The sequence below is a fragment of the Hyla sarda genome, chromosome 9, assembly GCF_029499605.1.
Source record: "Hyla sarda isolate aHylSar1 chromosome 9, aHylSar1.hap1, whole genome shotgun sequence".
In the NCBI taxonomy this organism is placed as follows: Eukaryota; Metazoa; Chordata; class Amphibia; order Anura; family Hylidae; genus Hyla; species Hyla sarda.
Window position 1 is genome coordinate 20,202,819 of NC_079197.1, and position 13,024 is coordinate 20,215,842.

The following is a 13,024-nucleotide window of genomic DNA, read 5'->3' on the forward strand; positions in this document are numbered from 1 at the left end:
TGAGTCACTGGATGCTGCTGTAATCATGTATATGGTCTGCAGAGCCTGCGTACAGCTCTTATATGCCACTATTTGCTCATTGTATTTTTAGGGCAATTTTGTATTGCTAATGGCTGTTCTGTGTTATTTTTTCTTCAAAATCGGGTCACCCTGTTCTGAACACTCACCTTGCTGAGCTCCTTCTGATACTGAGGCATCTTCTTCAGCATTTGGGAAAGATCTCTCATGGTGGTCTGAGGTAAAAAAAAGAAAAATTCAGAAAAACATCTATTATCAAGCACAGTAGTGATGAATCCTATCCAGGACAGTGATAGATCTCATACCTTGTCACCTGTGTTCATCCTCTTGCTGGAGGAGAAGTCCTTTAGGGAGCGAGTCACTTCTCTAGAGGATGGTAAAGAAAAACAATCCCATAAGTTCACTTTTTGATGAATATTCATGATTTTGCTAGAAACTGGACCGAAAAAATACTTACTGGGACACCTCGGCGATGTGCTTATGACGCAAGCCCACCCAGAGTTCATCATCTTCGTCTAGCAGGACCTCCTTGACACGCTGCTCCCCTATACCACTGGTCTCATATCTGAGGGGAGGACAAATGTTATGACTGGATTGTCGCATATACACTGCTCAAAAATATAAAGGGAACACTTAAACAACACAGTATAACTCCAAGTCAATGACACTTCTGTGACATCACACTGTCCACTCAGGAAGAACACTGATTGACAATCAATTTCACATGCTGTTGTGCAAATGGAACAGACAACAGGTGGAAATTATTGGCAATTAGCAAGACACCCCCAATAAAGGAGAAGTTCTGCAGGTGGTGACCACAGACCACTTCTCGGTTCCTATGTTTCCTGGCTGATGTTTTGGTCACTTTTGAATGCTGGCGGTGCTTTCACTCTAGTGGTAGCATGAGAGGGAGTCTACAACCCAAACAAGTGGCTCAGGTAGTGCAGCTCATCCAGGATGGCACATCAATGCGAGCTGTGGCAAGAAGGTTTGCTGTGTCTGTCTGCGTAGTGTCCAGAGCATGGAGGCGCTACCAGGAGACAGGCCAGTACATCAGGAGACATGGAGGAGGCCGTAGGAAGGCAACAACCCAGCAGCAGGACCGCTACCTCAGCCTTTGTGCAAGGAGGAGCAGGAGGAGCACTGCCAGAGCCCTACAAAATTACCTCCAGCAGGCCACAAATGTGCATGTGTCCACTCAAACGGTTAGAAACAGACTCCATGAGGGTGGTATGAGGGCCTGACGACCACAGGTGGGGTTGTGCTTACAGCCCAAAACAGTGCAGGACGTTTGGCATTTACCAGAGAACACCAAGATTGGTAAATTCACCACTGATGCCCTGTGCTCTTCACAGATGAAAGCAGGTTCACACTGAGCACATGTGACAGACATGACAGAGTCTGGAGATGCCGTGGAGAACGTTCTGCTGCCTGCAACATCCTCCAGCATGACCGGTCCAAGCAAATTCTGGCAGAAAATTTGATACATATTGACCCCCTGCCTGTATTGTATATCAGTGCTTTCAAACCAGTGTGCTTCCAGCTGTTGCAAAACTACAACTCCCAGCATGCCCGGACAGCCGAAGGGAGTTGTAGTTTTGCAACAGCTGGAGGCACACTGGTTGGGAAACACTGTTGTATAGAAGTACCATGGCGTTCTGCCTTACTTATAGACATCATTCTCCACTGGAAGGAGATCGTAGCTCATGGCCTGGAATGTTAACTCATGCAGGACTGGAGAAGCAGGATCAAAACCGCGATCCAGGATGATGAGCTGGGAGCGCGCTTTATCCGGACCCTGTACATAAATAAATAAATAAATAAATAGTGAGTAGTTGTCCATAGCAATTCATCAATTCATAGCAAGTCACAAAAGCAGGTAGGACCACCAGGACTGTTCACACAGTGTACAGACAGCATCATCCCTAGAGGATAGTTTTGTGGACCTCCAGCTGTTGCTAAACTACAACTCCCAGCATGCCCGGACAGCTACTTCAGTTATGTTACATTTTTTATTGTTTATTTAATAAATTTGAAATTATTGGGGAATAATTATTAGAGCTCTTCTGTATTGTTTTATTTGTTTAGTTTTTAATAATAATTTTATTTTAGAATTAAAGAAGATATCCCATGCAGCAAAGAAAAAAAAGATACCTAGCCATTCCATAGTATATTCACCTACCACCTCTCTGACATGTTTGTGATTTTTTTCCCGCCCCCATTCACCAGCTATTCAGCTCATAAATTCCAGTTACTTCCTGGTTATGGTGGCTATGCCTATGATCTCAAAGACTACATTTCCCTGCATGCACTGCTCACATTTCCTGCTCTCAGCTGCCTGAGCAGAGAGCTTGTTACCACCCCTAATTTATGTTAGTCACTCCCACATAACACTGAGCTCCAATCATAGCCCTATACAGCAGGGTGGCCACGAGGAAACACAATGTAATCTCAGTGCTCAGAGAGAGGGACCCTGGAGTTGAAGCTGCAGTTTTACACTGTAAAATCACTCCCTCCCCCTCCTCCTCTCAATGAAACAGCTTTACAGTGGCACAATCACCTCCCCCCTCCTCTGCCCTGCACTCCTCTCTCCCCAGTGCTCAGTGTGACAATTCTACTCTCCCTCCCCTCCATTCTCAGTGTGACAGCCCTACGCTGGCATCTCCCTCCCCTCCCCCCTCTCCTCCGTTATCAGTGTAAAAACATTAGCAAGGAGAGGGGAGAGAACTATGATCTGAATCAGCCGGCATATAGGCAGTGCTGCTCAGCCAATCACTGCAGAACAGAGGGAGGACAGTGTGAATATTCATCAGATGGGAGGGGCTAAGGCCGAGCTCAGGCAGCTCTCTGCAGCACAGGGGTTTTCTGGGTAATTGTCACGTCACGGCCCCTGGATGCTGCTGATAACAGCCTGAATAGGGGGTCGAAAGTCATGAAAACCTGGAACAGCTGAATTTCCTGTCAGACAGAAGAATGCAGATAAAGCTTGTTTCTAAGCAGCACTGGTAATGGAAGTGATTTACAAACCTGTATAACTTTACCTTCTGCACTAAAAGCTGAACAATTGTTTACTGTGAGACTTCTCCTTTAATGAATTTTTTATTTATTTATGCATTTTTATGTCTTTATTTTCAGGTAGCACTAGTAGAACTTATCATTTGATGGCTACATGGCTTGCATAATATACTGCAATACTTTTAGAATGCCTTTTGGCAACGTACTACAACGGCAGGCCTGGAATACTTTACTAGGCCCCCTGTCTACCATAATGTGTCGAATGGGGGCTGTATGGGTGACAAGTGGCCCCCATTTCCCTTACCTAACTGCTTAGATCAGTGTTTTTTTAACAAGGTGCCTCCCACTGCTGCAAAACTACAACTCCCAGCATGCTGGGAGCTGTAGTTTTGCAACAGCGAGAGGCACCTTGTTTGGAAAACACTGGCTTAGATGCTGCAATGGCTGTACTCATGTACCTTTGTAGACCTGCGTTCACACATGGAATTTAATTGGCCGACATTGCTGTAAAAATAGCGCAATTTGACAGCGATTTGCATAATTGCGCAAAAAACTGTTCAAATCTGTGTAATATTGCGCTATTTTTACAGAGATTTCGGTGAACACAGCCTAAATCACGCAAAGTTAAAAGGAATGGTAGCGTGCATGCCTAACCACCATTCCATTCAAATGGAGCCATTGGTGTGGGTCTTAGCAGTGAGGACCCCCCAGGGCCGGTTCTACCTATAGGCAAAATAGGCAGCTGCATAGAGCACCCACTTGATGGGGGCGCCACTCTGCACACTGTGAGGAAGTTAGTAGCCACCTAGCATTCGAAGCCCCCGCTCACCCGATGCACCCGCCCAGCCAGCACCACCGTGTCACCCCAATAGTAAGATAATTGCAGAGGAGGAGGTTTGTTACAGTGTGTCACCCCAATAGTAAGATCATTGCAGAGGAGGAGGTTTGTTACAGTGTGTCACCCCAGTAGTAAGATAATTGCAGAGGAGGAGGTTTGTTACAGTGTGTCACCCCAGTAGTAAGGAGATTACATGAGGAGGGGGTTTGTTACAGTGTGTCACCCCAGTAGTAAGGAGATTACATGAGGAGGGGGGGTGTCACCCCAGTAGTAAGGAGATTACATGAGGAGGAGGTTTGTTACAGTGTGTCACCCCAGTAGTAAGGAGATTACATGAGGAGGTTTGTTACAGTGTGTCTCCCCAGTAGTAAGGAGATTACATGAGGAGGAGGTTTGTTACAGTGTATCACCACAGTAGTAAGGAGATTACATGAGGAGGAGGTTTGTTACAGTGTATCACCCCAGTAGTAAGGTGATTACATGAGGAGGAGGTTTGTTACAGTTTGTCACCCCAGTAGTAAGGAGATTAGATGAGGAGGTTTGTTACAATGTGTCACCCCAGTAGTAAGGAGATTACATGAGGAGGAGGTTTGTTACAGTGTGTCACCCCAGTAGTAAAGAGATTACACGAGGAGGGGGTTTGTTACAGTGTGTCACCCCAGTAGTAAGGAGATTACATGAGGAGGAGGTTTGTTACAGTGTGTCTCCCCAGTAGTAAGGAGATTACATGAGGAGGGGTTTGTTACAGTGTGTCACCCCAGTAGTAAGAAGATTACACGAGGAGGGGGTTTGTTACAGTGTGCCACCCCAGTAGTAAGGAGATTACATGAGGAGGGGGTTTGTTACAGTGTGTCACCCCAGTAGTAAAGAGATTACACGAGGAGGGGGTTTGTTACAGTGTGTCACCCCAGTAGTAAGGAGATTACATGAGGAGGAGGTTTGTTACAGTGTGTCTCCCCAGTAGTAAGGAGATTACATGAGGAGGGGTTTGTTACAGTGTGTCACCCCAGTAGTAAGAAGATTACACGAGGAGGGGGTTTGTTACAGTGTGCCACCCCAGTAGTAAGGAGATTACATGAGGAGGTTTGTTACAGTGTGTCTCCCCAGTAGTAAGGAGATTACATGAGGAGGGGTTTGTTACAGTGTGTCACCCCAGTAGTAAGGAGATTACATGAAGAGGAGGTTTGTTACAGTGTGTCACCCCAGTAGTAAGGAGATTACATGAGGAGGAGGTTTGTTACAGTGTGTCACCCCAGTAGTAAGGAGATTACATGAGGAGGGGGTTTGTTACAGTGTGTCACCCCAGTAGTAAGGTGATTACATGAGGGGAAGGTTTGTTACAGTGTGTCACCCCAGTAGTAAGGAGATTACATGAGGAGGAGATTTGTTACAGTGTGTCACCCCAGTAGTAAGGAGATTACATGAGGAGGAGGTTTGTTACAGTGTGTCACCCCAGTAGTAAGGTGATTACATGAGGATGAGGTTTGTTACAGTGTGTCACCCCAGTAGTAAGGAGATTACATGAGGAGGGGTTTGTTACAGTGTGTCACCCCAGTAGTAAGGAGATTACATGGGGAGGAGGTTTGTTACAGTGTGTCACCCCAGTAGTAAGGAGATTACATGAGGATGAGGTTTGTTACAGTGTGTCTCCCCAGTAGTAAGGAGATTACATGAGGAGGGGTTTGTTACAGTGTGTCACCCCAGTAGTAAGGAGATTACATGGGGAGGAGGTTTGTTACAGTGTGTCACCCCAGTAGTAAGGAGATTACATGAGGAGGAGGTTTGTTACAGTGTGTCACCCCAGTAGTAAGGAGATTACATGAGGAGGAGGTTTGTTACAGTGTGTCACCCCAGTAATAAGGAGATTACATGAGGAGGGGGTTTGTTACAGTGTGTCACCCCAGTAGTAAGGTGATTACATGAGGGGAAGGTTTGTTACAGTGTGTCACCCCAGTAGTAAGGAGATTACATGAGGGGAAGGTTTGTTACAGTGTGTCACCCCAGTAGTAAGGAGATTACATGAGGAGGAGGTTTGTTACAGTGTGTCACCCCAGTAGTAAGGAGATGACATGAGGAGGAGGTTTGTTACAGTGTGTCACCCCAGTAGTAAGGAGATTACATGAGGAGGAGGTTTGTTACAGTGTGTCACCCCAGTAGTAAGGAGATTACATGAGGAGGGGGTTTGTTACAGTGTGTCACCCCAGTAGTAAGGAGATTACATGAGGAGGGGGTTTGTTACAGTGTGTCACCCCAGTAGTAAGGTAGGGAGTGTCAAAGGGCAGGGTCAAGGGGCGGCAAAATTAGCTTTCACCTAGGGTGGCAAAAATCCTTGCACCGGCCCTGACCCCCCCCCAGCGATATTCAGTATATTATGGATTGGTGATAACTGCTTTTCGGAGAAATTGCACAAGTCTTTTATAAAACCTGTTTTTCCAACAAATATTGTCTAGTTGATGCCTCACCTCCCCCATAGTTGGATCATCAGCCTTGTATGCATCGAGCTTATCTTGGATCAGCTGTGCAAGCATCGCATTATCCTTGTAATCTCTGCAGAGAAACAGACGGGGTAATTATTACACTTATGTAACCAACTGCGCTTACACATCAGACTCTGCTATATACAGTGCACAAGATGGCGGCAGAGCATCCATCATACCATGTGGTCTCCACACATGTATTTACCCTGTGTATTCTCTAATACTAGGGCATATATACCCTAGTACAGTGGTCTCCAACCTGCGGACCTCCAGATGTTGCAAAACTACAACTCCCAGCATGCCCGGACAGCCAACGGCTGTCCGGGCATGCTGGGAGTTGTAGTTTTGCAACATCTGGAGGTCCATAGGTTGGAAACCACTGCCCTAGTCTGTGTGAAACGTACAAAAGTAGGGACAAGCTGAGTTTAAGACATTGTTTCCCCACTAGGGCATGCTGGGAGTTTGTAACAGATAACGGCGCCCTGGTTGGGAAACACTGTCTTAAAGGGGTACTCCAAATGGTTTCAAATCAGCTGGTGCCAGAAAGTTAAACTGATTTGTAAAATACTTCTAGTAATACTTCTAGTAATATCTATTAATCTATTAATAACCTTCCAGTACTGATCAGCTGCTGTATGCTCCAGAGGAAGTTGTGTAGTTCTTTCCAGTCTGAGCACAGTGTTCTCTGTTGACACCTCTGTCCATGTCAGGAACTGTCCGAAGTAGGAGCAGATCCCCATAGAAAACCTATCCTGCTTCAATCTGTTCCTGACATGGCCAGAGGTGGCAGCAGAGAGCACTGTGGTCAGACCTTAAAGAACTACACAACCTGTAGAGCATCCAGCAGCCGATAAGTACTGGAAGGATTAAGATTTTTATATAGAAGTAATTTACAAATCTGTTTAACTTTCTGGAGCCAGTTGATTTGAAAATGTTTTTTGTTCTCTCTAAAACACTCACTACTGCACTCTGAGCTCAGGCTGCACACACATGGTTCCTGAAGTGCACACTCACCCACGGTAGCGTACGGCTGGGTACTCTTTCAAGGTAGCACACAGGGTGGCAAGCTGTTCAGCAAGACGTTCCAGGATGGGATTCTTCATCTGAGCCTTATGGGGGCTGTAAAAACTGTGGAAGGAGTCAGGGTAATCCAGGGAGAAAACCTAGAATAGATAAAGCAGAACATTAATCCTAGAAATATACTTTATGTTGTCTACAACACATTCTTTACACCTTTAGCTGGAGACTGAGTGAGGGGGTAGGTCCGAACTCACCGGACAGGGACTCCATTGTCTGGTCTTCGCTGCAGATAGATCTAGGGGAAGACTTCTTCTACAGCAAGCTGCCTCCCAGATAGAGACGACTTCAGCTTTGCCTTCGGGTAAGAACACACTACGTTCTGGCCCCCGTTAAAGAGGTACTCCCCGCCCCCTCAATGCAAGTTTATGGGAGGGGGCGTGGCGGCCATCACGCTCCCTCCCATAGACTTGCATAGCGGGGGTGACATCACACGGAGGCGGAGTCGTGACATCACGATACTCCGGCCCCGCGGTCAGCACCCAGCAGTTTGTGAGCTTGCAGCGCGGTGTGCAGCTCAAAGAGGTGAGTGCCGAATGTAAGATTGCGGGGGTCCCCAGCGGTGGGACCCCCGCGGTCAGACATTTTATCCCCTATCCCCATTCCGAACGCTGGCCACTGAAGTACCCCTTTAATCGTATCTGTCGGCATCCCGCCGAAAACGGGTTGCCGACATATACTGTTAACGGGAGCAGCGCACCCCATTCACTTCTGCTGCCAAATGAAGTCACCCCTAGTGACTCCAATCGGGACATTTGCGCTACTTTAAGCAGAATCATGACAGGGGCTGCTGCGCTTTTGAAAAGGAGTGACTAGGTGACTCCTTTCAGCCATAGAACTGAATGGGGTCCGCTGCACCCGTTAAAGGGGTACTGCGGTGGAAAACATTTATTTCTTTTAATGAACTGGTGCCAGAAGGTTAAACAGATTTGTAAATTACTTTTATTTGAAAATGTAAATCCTTCCAGTACTTATCAACTGTTAAGTTCTTTTCTTTTTGAATTTCCTTTCTGTCTGACCACAGTGACACCTCTGTCCATGTCAGGAACTGTTCAGAGCAGAAGCAAATCCCCATAGAAAATCTCTCCTGCTCTGTACAGTTCCTAAAATGAACAGAGGTGTCAGCAGAGCACTGTGGTCAGACAGAAAGGAAACTCAAAAAGAAAAGAACTTCCTGTGGATCATATAGCAGCCGATAAGTACTGGAAGGATTAAAATTTTTTAATAGAAGTAATTTACAAATCTGTTTAACTTTCTGGCACCAGTTGATTTAAAAAAAAAAAAAAAAAAAAAAAAAAACCTTTTCCAGTGGAGTATCCCTTTAACTGCACACGTCAGCATCCCGTTTTCGGCGGGATTCCGACGGATATGATTAACGGGCGCCAAAACGTAGTGTGTTCCTACCCTAAGTTTCACATACAATAGTGCTGGAAGGGTAAGGCCTTGTTCACATTGCCATTTGCATCCGACCTGGGTCCGATCAGCTCTTTTTTTTTTTAATTATTATTTCTTTTTTTAGCTGATCGGACCCTAAAATGGGTCGAATGCAAACAGCTACTATCGGATCCCGATGGACCCCATTCGCTTGCATGGGGTCCGCCAGTGATCCGGTAATTTTACAGGAATTTAGCAGAGAAAAAAAAATAGTGCTTGCGCAATTTATTTCTCCATTAAACTCCCATCCTTTTGGCCAGATGGCCGACAGAACTCTGAATAGAGGAGTTGACGGCAATGTGAACGAGGCCGTTGCAAAATGGACCCCCTTATGACCAGGGCTGGAGATTATGGATTTTTCACCCTTGAACCGTGCTAGGAGGCAAAACATAATGCAGCAAATGGAGGCATTAGGGTATGTTCACATGGCAGTTAAAATACATGCCCATATTTAGCAAATGCGCCCACATTTGGGGTATTTGACCTGAAGTTCACACTTGCGGTTTTTTTTTTTTACTAATCTTTGGTGTTTTTGTGCTGATTTGGAAAGTGAAAGTTTTGCAAATTGTATGGCAGGATTTTTTGTTGGACAAAAAAATTTTATGCCAGCACAAAAAAAAAAAAAAAAAAAACGCCACCATGTGGGTTTAGCATTGGCCATTTTTATTCCCCCCCCCCTTTCTATAATAGAAATCCTTAAGTCACATGATGAAAGAATCACATGATTTATCATGAATAAAAATGCAGAGGAAATAAACGCCAAAGGAAAAAAAAAAACAGCCAAGACTAAAACCCAGGATTTTTTGAAAAGCACAACAAAAACTGCATCTTGGGAGTGTAAAATGACAGGGTTTTCTTTTTTTTGTGGCGTTGTGAAAACCTACCCTAAGGGCTCATTCTCACGAGTGGATTTATTTGCGCGTTTGTAAGGCGGTGGGATCTCCGCAGCTTTCCGTAGCACATTTTCGGCTGTGGAATTTCCGCTGCAGAAAATTAGCTGCAGATCCTATTGACTTTAATGGGGCTTGTGGCGGATTTTCCGCATCGGACAGCCATGGAGAGCCCGCCCACTTTCAAACACGCAGTGGTAATCCCGCAAATAAATACACAACAGAATTTCTGAGTGGAATCAGAAATTCTGTTGCAGCAGAGTCCTATTGTTTTCAATGGGATTCTGCTGCACCGTGGAAATGGCAGAATTTTCATGGCGGAAACATCTGCAGCGGAAATCCTGATTCCGGTCTGCACAGCAAGAATCCGCTCGGAAATGCATTGCTGTCTATGAAGAGGATGCATTTCCGAACGGCCCTAATTTGCGGAATATCCACAGGAAATTTTCCGGACAGACATTCCGCAATAATTCCGCCATGTGAACATACCGTTACGGAGTAAACCCCACTCACCTGGGACTCGTAAGGAAGAAAGGCAATGTTTATCTCCGTCAAAGTCTTGATGACCTTGGATGCTCGTGACTTCACCAGCTCATTGAACAGACTGTCTGGACAAGCTGTGGAGAGAGATCAAGTTACCCCCAACGTTAATTCTGGAAAGAGAAAGCGGACAAAAAAGACGCAATACTTGGCGGGAGAGTGAAAGGAGGCTAGTGTTAGTAGTGCACTTACAGTCAGTAAAGAAGACATGTGCCGCTCGGTACTTAGCGGAAGGAGGATCTTTGAAGTCATTGATGAGAGAGTGAACAGACTGCAAGAGAATGGAGTAGTGTAAGAAAGAGACAGAGGATCTAGGAAAGCATATGTCAACTGGGCCCTGAATCTGGGGATGGAGGAGCAGATATTGGGCTGCAAAACTACAACTCCCAGCATGCCCGGACAGCCTTCGGCTGTCCGGGCATGCTGGGAGTTGTAGTTTTGCTACAGCTGGAGGCACCCTGGTTGGGAAACACTGCTTTAAAGGATCTCCTCTCCAAATATATCAGTCTCCTCTCCAAATATATCAGTCTCCTCTCCCAATATATCAGTCTCCTCTCCCAATATATCAGTCTCCTCTCCAAATATATCAGTCTCCTCTCTTAATATATCAGTCTCCTCTCCCAATATATCAGTCTCCTCTCCCAATATATCAGTCTCCTCTCCCAATATATCAGTCTCCTCTCCCAATATATCAGTCTCCTCTCCCAATATATCAGTCTCCTCTCCCAATATATCAGTGTCCTCTCCCAATATATCAGTCTCCTCTATTAATATATCAGTCTCCTCTCCAAATATATCAGTCTCCTCTCCCAATATATCAGTCTCCTCTCCCAATATATCAGTCTCCTCTCCCAATATATCAGTCTCCTCTCCCAATATATCAGTGTCCTCTATTAATATATCAGTCTCTTCTCCCAATATATCAGTCTCCTCTCTCAATATATCAGTCTCCTCTCTTAATATATCAGTCTCCTCTCCCAATATATCAGTCTCCTCTCTTAATATATCAGTCTCCTCTCCCAATATATCAGTCTCCTCTCTTAATATATCAGTCTCCTCTCCCAATATATCAGTCTCCTCTCCCAATATATCAGTCTCCTCTCTTAATATATCAGTCTCCTCTCCCAATATATCAGTGTCCTCTCCCAATATATCAGTCTCCTCTATTAATATATCAGTCTCTTCTCCCAATATATCAGTCTCCTCTCTCAATATATCAGTCTCCTCTCCCAATATATCAGTCTCCTCTCCCAATATATCAGTCTCCTCTCCCAATATATCAGTGTCCTCTCCCAATATATCAGTCTCCTCTATTAATATATCAGTCTCCTCTCCCAATATATCAGTCTCCTCTCCCAATATATCAGTCTCCTCTCCAAATATATCAGTCTCCTCTCTTAATATATCAGTCTCCTCTCCCAATATATCAGTCTCCTCTCCCAATATATCAGTCTCCTCTCCCAATATATCAGTCTCCTCTCCCAATATATCAGTGTCCTCTCCCAATATATCAGTCTCCTCTATTAATATATCAGTCTCCTCTCCAAATATATCAGTCTCCTCTCCCAATATATCAGTCTCCTCTCCCAATATATCAGTCTCCTCTCCCAATATATCAGTCTCCTCTCCCAATATATCAGTGTCCTCTATTAATATATCAGTCTCTTCTCCCAATATATCAGTCTCCTCTCTCAATATATCAGTCTCCTCTCTTAATATATCAGTCTCCTCTCCCAATATATCAGTCTCCTCTCTTAATATATCAGTCTCCTCTCTTAATATATCAGTCTCCTCTCCCAATATATCAGTCTCCTCTCTTAATATATCAGTCTCCTCTCCCAATATATCAGTCTCCTCTCCCAATATATCAGTCTCCTCTCCCAATATATCAGTCTCCTCTCTCAATATATCAGTCTCTTCTCCCAATATATCAGTCTCCTCTCCCAATATATCAGTCTCCTCTCTCAATATATCAGTCTCCTCTCCCAATATATCAGTCTCCTCTCCCAATATATCAGTCTCCTCTCTCAATATATCAGTCTCCTCTCTCAATATATCAGTCTCCTCTCCCAATATATCAGTCTCCTCTCCCAATATATCAGTCTCCTCTCCCAATATATCAGTCTCCTCTCCCAATATATCAGTCTCCTCTCCCAATATATCAGTCTCCTCTCTCAATATATCAGTCTCCTCTCCCAATATATCAGTCTCCTCTCCCAATATATCAGTCTCTTCTCCCAATATATCAGTCTCCTCTCCCAATATATCAGTCTCCTCTCCCAATATATCAGTCTCCTCTCCCAATATATAAGTCTCCTCTCTCAATATATCAGTCTCCTCTCCCAATATATCAGTCTCTTCTCCCAATATATCAGTCTCCTCTCCCAATATATCAGTCTCCTCTCCCAATATATCAGTCTCCTCTCTCAATATATCAGTCTCCTCTCCCAATATATCAGTCTCCTCTCTCAATATATCAGTCTCCTCTCTCAATATATCAGTCTCCTCTCCCAATATATCAGTCTCCTCTCCCAATATATCAGTCTCCTCTCCCAATATATCAGTCTCCTCTCCCAATATATCAGTCTCTTCTCCCAATATATCAGTCTCCTCTCCCAATATATCAGTCTCCTCTCCCAATATATCAGTCTCCTCTCCCAATATATCAGTCTCCTCTCCCAATATATAAGTCTCCTCTCCCAATATATCAGTCTCTTCTCCCAATATATCAGTCT

At 44.8% G+C, this 13,024-nt stretch overlaps 1 protein-coding gene across 1 annotated transcript in view; it reads right to left on the reverse strand.

Moving 5' to 3' along the window:
• STXBP1 (syntaxin binding protein 1) overlaps window positions 1-13,024 on the reverse strand; it is a gene marked incomplete in the record, with an annotated part of 68,900 nt that overhangs the window by 19,276 nt on the left and 36,600 nt on the right. Inside the window, 8 exon segments of the mRNA XM_056540620.1 lie at window positions 168-233; window positions 324-384; window positions 476-583; window positions 1,686-1,816; window positions 6,334-6,418; window positions 7,363-7,511; window positions 10,263-10,366; window positions 10,482-10,560. Coding sequence (XP_056396595.1) covers window positions 168-233; window positions 324-384; window positions 476-583; window positions 1,686-1,816; window positions 6,334-6,418; window positions 7,363-7,511; window positions 10,263-10,366; window positions 10,482-10,560 — 783 coding nt within the window.